At 39.3% G+C, this 14,919-nt stretch overlaps 1 protein-coding gene across 2 annotated transcripts in view; it reads right to left on the bottom strand.

The window, feature by feature from the left end:
* Nucleotides 1-14,919, bottom strand: part of TBC1D32 (TBC1 domain family member 32) — a 471,851-nt gene that overhangs the window by 394,551 nt on the left and 62,381 nt on the right. For both annotated transcript variants that reach the window (XM_089685349.1, XM_089685348.1), the window contains exons 7-9: nucleotides 9,813-9,891; nucleotides 3,404-3,507; nucleotides 3,240-3,301 (exon numbers count right to left, since the gene is read on the bottom strand). In XM_089685349.1, the coding sequence (XP_089541475.1) occupies nucleotides 3,240-3,301; nucleotides 3,404-3,507; nucleotides 9,813-9,891 (245 nt within the window). The remainder of the gene's footprint in view (nucleotides 1-3,239; nucleotides 3,302-3,403; nucleotides 3,508-9,812; nucleotides 9,892-14,919) is intronic.

Below are 14,919 nucleotides of genomic sequence, written 5' to 3' on the forward strand. Positions count from 1 at the left end.
GCATATTAGTTTTTTTTTTTTTTAGTTCTTTTAAATAAACATAATTAAGGCAGATTTATTTGTTAGGCCCCTGCCTAGATGCTATAAATGCATCCTTAGTTTTCTCATTCCAAAGGCAGTGGCCAGATACTGTAAATCGTTTTTATAAGCAGAATTAGAGCTCGTTCGCACTAGCCACATGCTAAAACTTTCAGCATCACACTGTTTACAGTTTGTTTTCTTTTATTTTTCCCCTGCATTACTGAGAGTTTACAAAGTTGCACTCCATTCAAGTCTCTGAACTGCAGCGTGCTGTGTTGCACTGTAGTGTGGTTAGCTGCAGTGTTTAATACGATTGCACCATATCTGCCAATTTTCAACACTGTACATCACTCTAGCCTTGTAGTTTGAATGGGGCATATAGAAAACAACTTTGCTCTTGCAGTGATTGGCATGGATCAAATGCAGAAAAATGCTAGTCAAGGCACATAGGGTGAATGGGCCCTTATAGCATAAGACATGTTGCAAATATGAAGGGGGTTGTCATAATTTCACTTAAAAAGTGGAACCCTCCCAATCTGGTGTCTTCCCCGGACACATGCACTATAAACCTAAAACCACGGAAGCGGCATGTGGCAGAGAGGATGCAGGCGAAACCATATACATTCATATATGGATGTTTTACTGGGTACTGCAAATAAAGATTATGGAATCCAGTAGGGAACCCACCTGTCAACTTGCAGGGGAACTGGAAAATAAAACCAGTACCAGACAAAAAAGCAGCTTTCTATTAACTTTTGTCTAAGGCTGATTGAAAACTCCCATGTACACTCACAGGTGCTTGTATTTTCTCTAAACAAGCTAAGTACTTCAAGGTTTGCCAGCTACGTGTAACGGAGCAAGGTGGGCAAGGAACCATATTTTTAATGATAGGTCTGTTGTTAAAATGGAAGAAAACCCTATCTCTAACTATTCCTCGAAATGTTCCCTCCCCCTCCACCTACCTATTCTGTAACAAAAAAAAAATGTGTGTACTTACCTATTTTTCAGCCGATCCAGTCCAGCCATGTGACCCTGCAGCTGCAGCTCATAGAGAGCTCAACGACTAGGAATTTCGGCAGCCATGACATCACCCATAGGCTCCCATAGCCCAGCCATTGTTGGCACTCCTTTCTCTCCCCTGCAGCAACAGCTCACTCACAGTGGACCCAGAGATGCAGGATCACATTACAGGACCAAAGAGGATTAAAAACAGGCAAGTACACACATTTTTTATATGGGTTAGGCAGAATAGGTGGGAAGGGGGCTTTTTTTTTTTTTTTTTTTTTAAGAACAGTTAGTCTTAGGCTGTTATTCCACTTTAAAGGTTCAACCTGTTTTTAGGGCAAACGTCTAACATGTTCTTCCTCCTGCAGCCTCCCCAATCCCGCTTCTAATTGCGGCAGCAGGCTGGAGATCTTTTCCCAGCACCCACTGTCACAATTTAAAAAGAACGTGGCTATGTGGGGCTCCGCCCACACAGCCGCATTATTCATTCACAGAGTTTTGTGACTGAACAACAAGTACTGACAGCCGTTGCATCTGACAGCTTGAAGTTCTCAATGAACCACCAGGGCCCTGGTAAGCATTCTAGGTAGTTCATTGAGGCTTCCTGTCACTGAGTAACTGCCTGCCCATACGAGGTAAAAGCAGACAGATACACTGGGGTTTATTTACTAACGCTGGAGAGTCCAAAATCAGACTCACTTCTGCATAGAAACCAATCAGCTTCCAGGTTTCATTGCCAAAGCTTCATTGAACAAGCTGAGGTTAGAAGCTGATTCGTTTCTATGCAGAAGGGAGTCTGATTTTGGACTCTCCAGCTTTAGTAAATAAACCCCACTGAGTCTGCAGGAGCCCTGCATTGCAACGGTGATCTGCTGGTCACGGGTGCAAAGCTTTATAAGGCTCCTAAACAAATCATAAATACACATTTTTTTTACCTGCACATAATGTGCATTTAATATTTTTTTAGAAAGGTGAACTTAGCTTTTGTACGGTAAACCTGTCATTAGAGAAAAATGGGGGCTGCCAATGCTGATGTCTCATATTCATAGTTGCCGAGTTGACTAGATTATCCCATGACTTTAATGCTTTGAACGTGCACGCAGATCAGGAGATCTGACTTCACTCTGACTTACTCCAGGTCAGTGATTTAGAACAGTTTTGACCAGAAACAGCAAGGCAAATGGTTGTCATCTCAGCACATGTCCATGCAGCAAAGCTTGCATGACCTCTAATCCTGGCCCTTCCTCTACCTGCTGCTGTGCAGGGAATCACAGGGATTGGTATTAAAAAACAGATTCTAGTTTCATTTTATACTAACTTTCATTACTTTGTAATTAAAACATAACTGAATTGACTGGTACTTTTTTTTATATTTGACTTATCACTCTGACTTACTCCAGGTCAGTGATTTAGAACGAATTTGGACCAGAAACAGAAAGGCAAATGGCTGTCATCTCAGCACATGTCCATGCAGCAAAGCTTGCATGACCTCTAATCCTGGCCTTTCCTCTACCTGCTGCTGTGCAGGGAATCACAGGGATTGGTATTAAAACAGAATCTAGTTTAATTTTAAAATAATTTTCATTACTTTGTAATTAAAATATAACTGAATTGACTTTTTTTTTATATCTGTCTGGAGTATAGCATTAAAGGAGAAGTTCACCTTTCTACAAAAAATAATAAATGCACATTTTTTTGCAGGTAAATAAATGTGCTTTTTTTCTTTTTTGTAGTAGAAGCATGTAAAGCATTGCCCCAGTGATCAGCAGATTGCTGATGTCATGCAGGTATCCTGCAGACTTGTCAGTTTATCTGTTTGCTCGTACATCCCTTATGGGCAAGCCAGTACTTGACAAGAAGACTCAATGAACTACCACGGCGCTTACAGTGCCGTGGTAGTTAATTGAGAACTACAAGCTGACAACCACTAAGGTTTTAGGGACTTGTAGTCCATTTATTCACAGAAAACTGTGAATGAATGACGTGGCTACGTGGGCGGAGCTCCGCACAGTCGCGTTGCTTTTAAAAAGCGACAGCTAGTATAGGAACTACTCATGTACGGGGAGGAGAATCGGGCTGCAGGATCAGGAACATGTCACGTGTTCCACCCTAAAAACGGTTAGAACATGTAACATGTTCCCAAAAGTGGTCTTATCCTTTAATTATGTCTAAATAGATTATTTACAAAAATATAAGATACACAGATGCAGTACTTTTCTGGATGTCGGATCCAAAAAGATGGAACCTCCTTCTGGTAGTCATTTAACAGTCGAATCTGAAGGAACAAGAAAACAAATGAACATGTAAATTTTATAAATAATTGGCATTTTTTTCTTGAATCACATATAAAAGGTAAGGTAATCAGAACTTTATATACCTTCTTTAAAGTACGCACTACTTCATGGTTGTTAATGTCTATTCCAGTTAACAATATCGGTTTGCGACTTTCCCTGGAGACAAATGACAATTCCAAATGCTTGGCTGAAAAACAAACAAAAACAAATCGTAAATTCAGGGCTCATGGTCAACACAATAACAAACTCAAAAGCACTTTTTGGAGTTAAAACACACAATATGCACAACTGCAGTTCTGCACATGTGAATTATTCAACATTCTGGTTTCCCTGCAGCCTCAAGGGTCAGATACTTCAGCTGTGCGCAGAATGACTTATTACGCACTGTAAAATTCAATTAAATCTGACTACCTAGCATGCAGTGTAAAGACAGAAACTGCTAGGTGAGCTATGAATTGTGAGATAAAGTTTTCCTATAATAAGTCACCGTGACTGTTAGCTAAAATTATGTTTCAAAAGTATAGCTGGTAAACCACGGTGATAGTTGAGATCTTCCGGGTTCTATGCGAACAGTTCCTCCTCTGCACCTTGACAACAGTGGGTCACTCACTCTGCACTGCTGCCATTTAATTGAACGCCTTGTATTTCTTTCAATTGAATACTCGGTGTTCCCTGATTGGATGAGGTAAAGTGGTGAAATGGTGATGTCATGATCCACCCTCATCCAATCACACAAGATAGAAATATGGAAACTGTTCTAGCTGGCATGTTATTAAATAGTACAGGCAACAGAAGTAACATCATGATAATAACTGCACTGGCTAGTATGTCACTGACTTGAAAGAGGTAGTATTAAAGTGGTTGTAAATATCAAAAAGGAAAAATGAACAAAGCATATCCCTCTATAATGTGTACTAGCCCCAATGCAAAGCACTAAGTGTGGTTCCTATCCTCCCTTTCCCTTTTCTATGTGCATGAGTCATTCCTGACAGTCTATTGCTGACACCAAAGAATCCCCTAGGAGCCCCCCTTTCCTTATATTTAAATATGTATTAGTTTTTCACAGTAATAACAATAGAAAGAAAGAAAAAAAACATTTTCATCTCAATCATCATAAATATACAATTATTTCTTATTACTTCATTTACCCCCCTCTTAAAACATTAACCCCTCCCCCCCCCCTACTCTGCATTTTCCTTATCTTTTATCCAAAGCAAACATATCCTACCCATCTATCTATTCTCTATGACGTTCTACTTTTCACTTTCTCACGTTTATTACAAAGTTTTCCCATTTTTCCCATTTCGCGAGATATACCTCCAACTTATCTTCCTGTATATAATATGTCTTCTCCATCTTACTAGTCCAATTTACTCTTTCTATCCACTCCTCCTCTTTCGGTATTTCTTTTTTCTTCCAATACTTGGGGATCAGGCTTTTTGCTGCGTTCAAATAGTACCCTAAACCTAATTTCTTATATTTACTAACTGATAGCTCTGAGCTGTGTAACAGGCACATCCCTGGATGTGCCCCCTTTCCTTATAATGCTTACAATGGACATCTTTTATTTATTTATGTTAAACCTTTATACCAAAAGGGAAAAAAAAAAATACAGATTACATTATTTCCTTATGAGGTGCTAAGACACAATAATGATCTATTATCAAACGCAATAAAAAAATTCTAATGAAAGCAACTTGCACCTTCCACACTCTCATATGTGTATGTATAGCTGATCTTATGTGCCAAATATAGTGTCGCGTGTTCCAAATACTTCCTCAATCTTACAATCCTGTACATGTAATAATAATCACCAAAACTATATACAAATAATAATGTCCTTATAAAGTCTCTCCAGTGTCTTATGTATTGCTTCTCTACTACTTATCATCAATAAGTGCTTCCAAAACCATCCACTGTTTCGTGCAGCCATCACCAGATGTGCTCTCACTTGGAGACCATGACCTTACATATTATGGACTGTTAATAACACTGTAATATTACTGAGAATTTTCGCTGATGGCTTCCACTTCTGCTCCAAATTCTCCTTCCACTCCAAACAATACTCTCCCTTTAAGGTACTCTCTAGTTTTCTCCTCTGCTCAGCACCACATACTGTAATAAAAGAAAATGCTAAATTGTGCTTTATCTTTATTAAAATATATATTTCCTTTCCCAAATGCTGAAACGTAATCACTTTAACAAGCTGCAATATTGCAACAAGTAATGCCAGTATGAATGTACTGTACATATACGGTTAGTTAGTATATAATTGCGGTCTCTGTATCTTCACCACACTTCCACACTCTCCCAAGCATTATCCAACAAGCCCCATCCTACACGTTTCATCACAGGGGCACGTGACTTCATTATGGTATCCCCTGTATATGTACCTTCAGCTGGCAATAGTTGGTGCTGTGACAAAACGCGTAGGGTAGTGCTTTTTGGATGATGTCACAATGCTTGGGAGAGTACGGAAGTGCAGGGAAGATATGGAGACTGCTATTGTATACAATTAACTGTATATATAACAAACTATGTAGTTCAGGCGCTAAAATATAGCAATACGCTATATCATAAGTAAATAGTCTCTAGTCCATATGTCCACCCAGCAGCTCCACTGGGGAATTGGTGCGTCCTGTATGGTTAGATTCTTTGTGCTTTATGGCAACTGAGCAGCTCTACAGGGAACAACACCAGGAGTAGTGTAAAACAACCTTTATCCAACAATCCACATTGAGAACTCGAGAAAGCTCTTATGAGTGTGAAGTCACCCGGACACTGTTATGTATACCAGGGCACAATAGGTTTAGATATCCTATGCCTACAAATGGGCTTAGTTTGTTTCTAAACTATGCAGATCTTTTATTATGCGCACTTGAAGTTTACTGAATGATCATTTTACAACAAATGACTTATGAATTTACACATAACAGTGTACAGGGACTTCACACTCATAAAAGCTTTCCTGAGTGCTCGGTGTGGATTGTTGGATAAAGCTAACTGCAAGCGTTCACTCATGCTGGCAATGTTTGGTGCAATGTTGCACTTTGTTAAAGTGAGTGTGTTTCTGCATTTGGGAAAGGAAATACATTTTAATAAGATAATATTATTAAAGCACTATTTAGCATTTTCTTTTATTATGTGGTGCTGAGAATAGGAGAGAATTGGAGAGCACCTTAAGGGAAGAGTATTGCTTGCAGTGGAAGGAGAATTTGGAGCAGAAATGGAAGCCATCAGAAGAGATAATTAGTAACATCACAGAGTTATTAACAGTCCACAGAGTGGCACACGAGTTTTCTATCACCCTGCATAATATGTAAGGTCCTGGTCTCCAGGTGAGAGCACATCTGGTGGTGGTTGCACAAAACAGTGGATGGTTTTGGGATCACATATTGGTGATGAGTAATAGAGTATTAGCAATACAAAAGACACTGGAGAGACTTTTTAGAGACATTATTATTTGCATATACTGTAGTTTTGGGGATTAATATTATATATACAGGATTGTAAGATTGGTGAAGTATTTGGGAAGCACCACACTATATTTTGCATATAAAGGAAAAAAACGGTTGCTGTAACTGCTTAAAAATGTTAGCTGGAATTAGGCTTTAATTTGTTAGTCACGTATGTAAGGTCCATCTAAATATAGTAGTCTCCAAACAGTGCTACTGTCCGATGCTGACACTGGCCACCCTGAGGCAAAATGTATAGTACTGGCTGGATCACCGGATGAAAATGAAGGAAAAAAACCTTAGGAAAAAAAGTGAATGCAACCATCACACTTAAGGATTCGTGAAGCTACAATAGATTACATTTTTCCTTTGAGTTAGTTTTAATACCCTCAATACAGATCTGATGCAACCCGTCAATATGCATTCAGATCTATCACTAATATGCAATATTAATAATCTAATAAACTTGGATCCAAGGGTACTGTTGGGATCCTACAGAAAAAAAAGTTGTAGACAGTGGATGGGACACTTTTCTTTTCCTCCTTTCTTTTTTCTGTGCTCACTCTCAGGTCCTCTTTTCCCTCTTTGTCCTCCACCCCTTTCTTCTGTCCCACTCTCTTTCCTCCCTTACTTCACTACCCGGAGTAATGCTTTTAGATAAAGTGCATGTAATCCCTAACGATAAAGTTCTCTTTATATGTTCCCTTTTGGTCTGCTAAATATACAGTTGGGAGTTTTTGTTATATCTGTTCAATAAGAGCAACAATAGTTTTTGATTCTGCCAGAAGGATTCTTCCATGTTCTTGGGATTTCTGTTCTCCACAGGCACTGTAATGTCAGCTCAAGCAGGAAGAAAGGAGCACACTATATTTCTGGCACATCAACAGTTATTTGTACTTGCTGTGTTTAAAGAGGAAATATGGGGAAATGTGGATGTGATGCAGAGATGTACTCTATTATTATTATTTTGCCTTGTTATGTGCTTTTACAAGCCCCCTTTTTATACCTTATTACCTGAGCCCAATCTCAATTCAGCGCTGTGGACAAGAGTACAGCTCTCTCTGCTCTTTCCCTGCTCACAGGGCAGATTGATAGCAGCAAGAGCCATTGGCTTCTGCCGCTGTCAATCAAATCCTATGATGAGGGAGCGGGAAAGGTGGGAAAAGCACAGCTGTCTGTGTACTATGGACGGAGACAGCAGGGCTTGGGAGCAAACCCGCAAGAGTGCCCCTACCTCCCTTCACACTAAAACGCAGTTCGGGAAACATGCAACCCATGCATGCTTCCTGCACCGCATTCAAAACACACTGCCCTTGGGTTCTGCAGTGGGTGTCAGTGCAATGTTAATGACATCCCAAACACAGGTCGCAAACGCACTGCATTTTCCTGCACGGGATCAGATGGTATAAAACTACTATGCAGTCTGGTTGCAGTGCATTTCCAAATGTGATTTGTTGTGATGGGGTGATATTTGAGTTCATTCAAAATTAAAGGGGTTCAAATCGCAACACAGTGAATCGCATGTAAATTGCACAGGAATGTGGTGCGTATTTCTGTGCATTTCAGAGGCGATTCATAGTGTGAACCTAGGCTTTACAAGTAGCTTGCTAGGGGGGGTACTCAGCAGCGGGGGAGGAGCCAGTAGCACTGGAGGTGGACCCAGGAAGAGGAGCTTAGGGGCTGCACTGCGCGAAACCATTGGTAAATATGACATGTTTGTTATTTAAAAAAAACATGAAGGTTTACTAATAATATTATTAATATTAGTACTACTACAGGTACTTGTATAGCGCCAACAATTTTACACAGCGCTTTACATATATATTGTACATTCACATCAGTCCCTAACCCTCAAGGAGCTTGTAATCTACACTAACTCACATTCATACATACACATACTAGGGCCAATTTAGACAGGAGCCAACTGACCAACCAGCATGTCTTTGGAGTGTGGGAGGAAACCGGAGTACCCAAAGGAAACCAACACAAGAGCAGGGAGATCACTTTGTATTCTAGATGGGGCTGGATTTATATTTCTTGTCATCCCCGCCTTCCCCAGCTCATACTTCCCCTTCTACCCCAGTCAACTGGCTAGTCTTATTATTATCGGTGATGTGTTGGTAACTTTTGCCATCCCTGGCAGCCCTGCTACTTTAGGCCATAGTCTACATAGCCTATGCAGAAATCTAGCCTAGACTCTAGTCTTGGCACACCCAAGATATTGAGTGGTTGACAGCAGCCCTTGCACAGAAATAGAAGATCTACCAATGTCACTGTATGCATCGCACAGTGCTAAATCACATTAGAGACCCTAGGCAGCAAGTATATTTCCTATTAGACCCAGCATGGTGTCAATCAATCTGAATGGATGAACTGCAAAGCCAATATACACACTGAAGGTGCTTTTGATATACCAGTGTAAAATAAATAAATAAAATAAATAAAAGTGTGTTAACCATTTTAGCTGATAACAGAATCAGCTTAGATAAACACTATAACAGGCAGTATATGGACATTTTTAATTTTCATTGAACATATCACTTTGTATCTCTAGAGCACTTCATATTATTTATCTAATTTAAAAAGATATGGAAAATGCATTAGGACTTGATGCTGTCTATCTATATGTTATGCTTTCGCTTCAATCTAACCTTTGTTCCCTTATTTGACAGATGAATGAAGGAGAAATGCATACTCATATGAAGAACATTTATCTCAATAGTGAGATGTTGATTCAATGCAGAAAAAGCAATTACATAACTGGATGATCTGACAGGAATAGCGAAAAATGAAAACATGCTCTGCATTGTCCCATTTCTAGTCCATCATCTGCCTCTGTAAAGTGCCTTTTAGAACTGAATCTTTCTATGCAAAGATATAGGCTATTTCGAAAAGGTCAAAGATACTCATATTCTTCAACTGCAAACTTGGTAAGCTATAGTCAAGTGGTATACCATTGTCATTTCATATTGAATTCATCCTACTCATATTAGATAGTGATAAATATAATTAGGTAATGAAAAAGAAAAGTACATACCCAAACTTGTATAGACTTCTCTTGCCATATTCAGGGGCGATGAAGAAAATGTTTTGGCATAAAAACGTAGAATCCTTTCCTAAAATTAACAACTTATATTAGTGGTGTCCACCTATTGTCAAATAAGCAGCATGTGACCCTACCTGGCTTGTTCCCTAAGACAGACATAATTTATCTATATTCTATTTACTTGCTAAATCTGAAGAGGAACACACATTAACAGACTCTAACGTGGTGCTTGCCATTATTGCCGTGCCTAAAGCCTAACTTCAGCCAAAACATTTATTTTTGTTTTTTTTTGTGCATGGGATATAACCTACACTATGTCAGGTTTTTACTGCATTCTATGATTCCACCGGATAGACTTAAAACAGTTCTTCAGTTTCTCCCCCCAAAAAATTAAAAAGCAAATGCTGTAGCTGCTGACTTTTAATAATAGGACACTTGCCTGTCCAAGGATCCAGCGTTGTCCTCACCCAGGGCAGTTCTTTTCTTCGCCAGTCTATGGGTCTCCAACATCACCATGCAAACTGTGGGAAGCTAGCTGTGACTCCTTGCCTAGGCAACCCGGTGTCACTTTAAGCTGGACATACATGGATCAGATTTTTCGATCAACCAGCGAGTGAATAGAAGAATCTTCCCCATTGTGATACCATATTCTGACAGCAGGTACTTCTCCACCTGATTGACTGCAGCGCTGATTGCAGGAATTTTTTCCAACAAGCCAGTTCATGAGAAGTCAAGCATTACATCAACTTCTCATGAAAAAGAATGGCCATGCATGCATTGAAATTCAGCTGGTACCTGCTGAATCAGCCAAATTTTGAACTATCTATGGCCAGCTTTTCTATTACTTCTTGTCCTAAAAGTAAGGGAAGGGAAATCTCTGCCGTAGGGACACTGGACAAGAGTTAAAAGTTTTGTCAGGTTATTAGTACTGTCGGTGTCTTCTAGTACTGGTGACAATTGCTCCCTTCATTGCTTGCCCTGCTGAGACAGGGACAGGAATTGAGGTGAAATCTACTTGACTGGGTCACAGACAGCAAAAAACTTAACATAAGTACTTTATTTACTCAAGTTAATCTGTAGTCTAGCCACAAAAAAAAAAAACACATATGGGAGGTATTTACAGGAACAAAGCAACACAAATCAAGGAAAGCAACCCCCCCCCAAAAAAAAAATCCCAAAAACAAAAGGTATTTACCCAAGACTATCATTATCCAAAAAAAAAAGTCTGGGCTGGAGCTAAGTAGAAAATTCTGCATTATAGGGATAACATAAATCACATATTTACACATATTTACAGAAACAAAGCAGCACAAATTGAGGACAGAAAAAAAAAACAACAACATTGAAATAAGTAATGTATTTAACCATATCTTTTCTATCAAAAAAAGTCTGGTCAGGAGCTAACTAGACTACTTTTGTTTTTATAGGAATAACTTAAATAATAATCACATATGGTAGATATATACAGGAACACAGCAGCAAAAATTAAGGACAGCAAAAAAAAAAACAAAAACAAAACACATTGAAATAAATAATGTATTTAACCATATTTTGTTGATCAAGAAAAAAAAAAAAAGTTTGGTCTGGAGCTAACTAGACTATATTGTTATTATAGGAATAACTTAAATAATAATCACATACGGGAGATATATACAGGAACAAAGCAGCACAAACTGAGGAAAGCAAAAAAAAACTAAACTAAATACATTGAAATAAGTAAATGTATTTAACCATATCTTGTCAATCAAAAAAAAAAAAAAGTTTGGTCTGGAGCTAACTAGACTACTCTTGTTTTTATATGAATAACTTACATAATAATCACATATGGGAGATATATACAGGAACACAGCAGCAAAAATTAAGGAAAGCAAAAAAAAAAAAAAAATCGACATACATACTGTATTTATTCAAGTCTATTCCCAGTCTATCCAAGAAAAAAAGTTTGGGCTGGAGCTAACTAGGCAACTCTAAGGATAACTTAAATAAAAACATTAATCACATATGGGAGGTATTTTCAGGATCAAAACAGCACAAATCAAGGACAGCAAAAAAAAAAAAAAAAACTTGACATAAGCACTGTATTTACTCAAGTCTATTTCCAGTCTATTCAGACTTAAGAAATGTTTATATATGAGAGGTCTTCACATGAAAAATCAAGTCCCTGGCTAGTGCAAACGCAGTTGACATGTATTAATTGGCACAGAGAAGTTCTTGACAAATGCAGAGGGAAATTCACGAGAGAGACCGAAAAGTCACTTTACATTTGGTCTAAGCTTAGCACACACTGTACCATTGTGCTAGGTCTTTGCGTGTACCTGCCGTTATGATTTCCTTTCCACAGTTTCATACTCTTAGCAAAGATTCTGACTTCTAGTCGGTTGCACTTATTATAGAGTCCTATAGCTGTCAGGATAGCGTCTGGATCCATACCAACACTGATCTGATCCTGCTGAGGACGGTGCAGTATAAGAACATTACCAGAAGCACCATAATAAAACTGAGCAATGCTTGTGATAACCTGTGCTGCATTTTAGAAGCAGAATTAGAACTGTAAAGAATTCCCCCTTATAGTTATATGGCTTATATCTTCTCCGCTGTGTACCATAGACAAAATTGTTTTACTAAAGAGAAAGTTAAGTCAATTAAAAAAAAACCTAAACCTGCGCAGATGTGGTTTGCTGCCCTACATATGTAAAGAACATTGTTCTACAGTACAAGTTTATGCAGAAAGGTTTCCTTCATGACACAAGAAGACACAGAATGCATAAAGAGTTTGTCACTGGTATTGAATGACAGCTAAGGAGGGCATGTATGTAGATAGGTGAAAGGGGGGTTCTAAGCTACAGGTTCCTGAACCCTCAAAGCAGTGTGATGTTATGGAGCAGGGGCGGACTGACCATTTGGAAACTCGGGCACTACCCGAGGGCCCGGGGTCCATGAGATGCCCCTGGTACCTTTTTCATAGGCTTTTTTGAGTTTGGGCAAGGACACAGGGGCCCCATGATCCCCTATTGCCCGGAGGCCCCATGAGTTGTCAGTCCGCCCCTGTTATGGAGTACATTATATGATCAGATAAGATCTAAATATTGATCAAGCACACAGATGGCATCGATGTACACAGATGCTCAAGTTTAGCACAAAACACTTGAGTTTTAAGACATAACTCCCAGCCATATACGATGGAAAGCTGGCACAGAAAGAAGCAATGCCAGCCAAAAAACAGGGGTCAGTCCTGATTAATTTGTTGTGAGCCAAAGTGCCTTTAAAAATGGTAAGCCATTACTTCGTTGAACTTGATTAATGAATAATGATACATGGAAACATTTATAAAAAAAATTCTAATTCAATTAACGGAGAACTAATTATCTGCATCAACATCAAACACAGTGATTCATAGTAGACTTGCCACCATGGCTGTCACATTTTGTGATTCAACATTTACAATGAAAAAAGTTTGGTAGCCATCCTTTACTTTTTGTTTCTTGATTTTCAACAAATTACTATCAATCAAAAATAAAATAACACCAATACAAATGAAACAGGAAAAAAAAAAATCATATAATTAGGAGAAGCACTTTGGAATGTGCACTTGGATCTCGGAATGTACTCCAGGCCAAACTTCATTGTAACCTTTATCAAACAAACCGTGACTGCATGTTTAGTAGATGGAATGGATTTGAAAGGAAGCAGGTACAACACAATTATCCAACCAGTCTTCTGTATCAACATGTTCTTTATAAGAATGAAATTATTTCCCTGCATTCACCAATCAGATTTAATTTTTCAGCACAGGTCTGATGCTGATTGGTGGTTGAGGAGCAGTAACATCATGGTTAGTACATAAAACTCATAGTTCCTTACTTAAAGTCAAGGCTATTTGGTTTTAGCAAAGTGTACTTCCAGCCAAATTCTAAGGCTAAACCTACTCCCATCCCCATTCTAAGATTATGTTATCTACCCTGCAAAAGTAAAGATGTCTATACTTACTTATTCTGAAGCCTCTTTGGTCCAGTAATATGACCGCCTTCCAGTGCCAGCTTCAGTGTAGAGGGGGAATGTTGACAAGGCTGCCTTATAGTAAGCCTAGGGGTGATGTGATTGCCCAGCCTCTGCAGCCATTGTTGCTGCCTCTACTCTACACTGAAGCCGATGCTAGGACCCGATCATGTGGCAGGACCATAGTGACTTCAGAAAAGGAAAGCATACTCATTTTCCCTTTTACAGGGTAGATAGAACAGTCTTAGCATGGGGGCGGGAGTGGGTTTTGCCTAATTTACAATCTGTCTGGAATTCTACTTTAGTTTTGGTTAAAGTAGGGAGGAGTTGGGTTTAATCGTTGTCTATGACTGTTGTCACTGGGAAGAGCCACCCTTTTTATTTGTCTTGCTATTTAATGGACGTAAATGTAAAATGGACAGAATCTTTTCCACTGCACATCTAAGTATTTGTTCACTAAACATGCAGGCTGATATTTAATTACAAGAATCCAGCCTACAATGCACCTGACTTCTATGTTACTTCAAATTTTTTTTAACACAAAGCTTATTCCTATAGCTAGTTAAAGAAGAATTCCAGGTATGGCATTTTACATAGTGACATTGGTCCAGCTTGGATATACTGTATCTGTGTGATCCCTCTAGAACAGGGGTTTGGCAACAGCTGGAGGACCGTCAGTTTGACACCCTTGTTCTAAAGCAGGGGTGTCAAACTGGTGGCCCTCCAGCTGTTGCAAAACTACAAGTCCCATGAGACATTGCAAGATTGACAGTTACAAGCATGACTCAGCAATTCCCATCATGCCTCTGCCCTTGGGAGTCATGCTTGTAACTGTCAATCTTGCAATTCCTCATGGGACTTGTGGTTTGGCAACAGCTGGAGGGCCACCAGTTTGACACCCGTGCTCTAGAACAAGGGTGTCAAACTGACGTCCCTCCAGCTGTTGCCAAACTACAAGTCCCATGAGACATTGCAAGATTGACAGTTACAAGCATGACTCCCAAGGGCAGAAGCATGATGGGACTTGTAGTTTTGCAACAGCTGGAGGGCCACCAGTTTGACACCCGTGCTTTAGAACAAGGGTGTCAAACTGACGGTCCTC

This window comes from Staurois parvus, unplaced genomic scaffold, assembly GCF_062004578.1.
Source record: "Staurois parvus isolate SC_StPar_1 unplaced genomic scaffold, SC_StPar_1.0 ptg000372l, whole genome shotgun sequence".
Lineage (NCBI taxonomy): Eukaryota > Metazoa > Chordata > Amphibia > Anura > Ranidae > Staurois > Staurois parvus.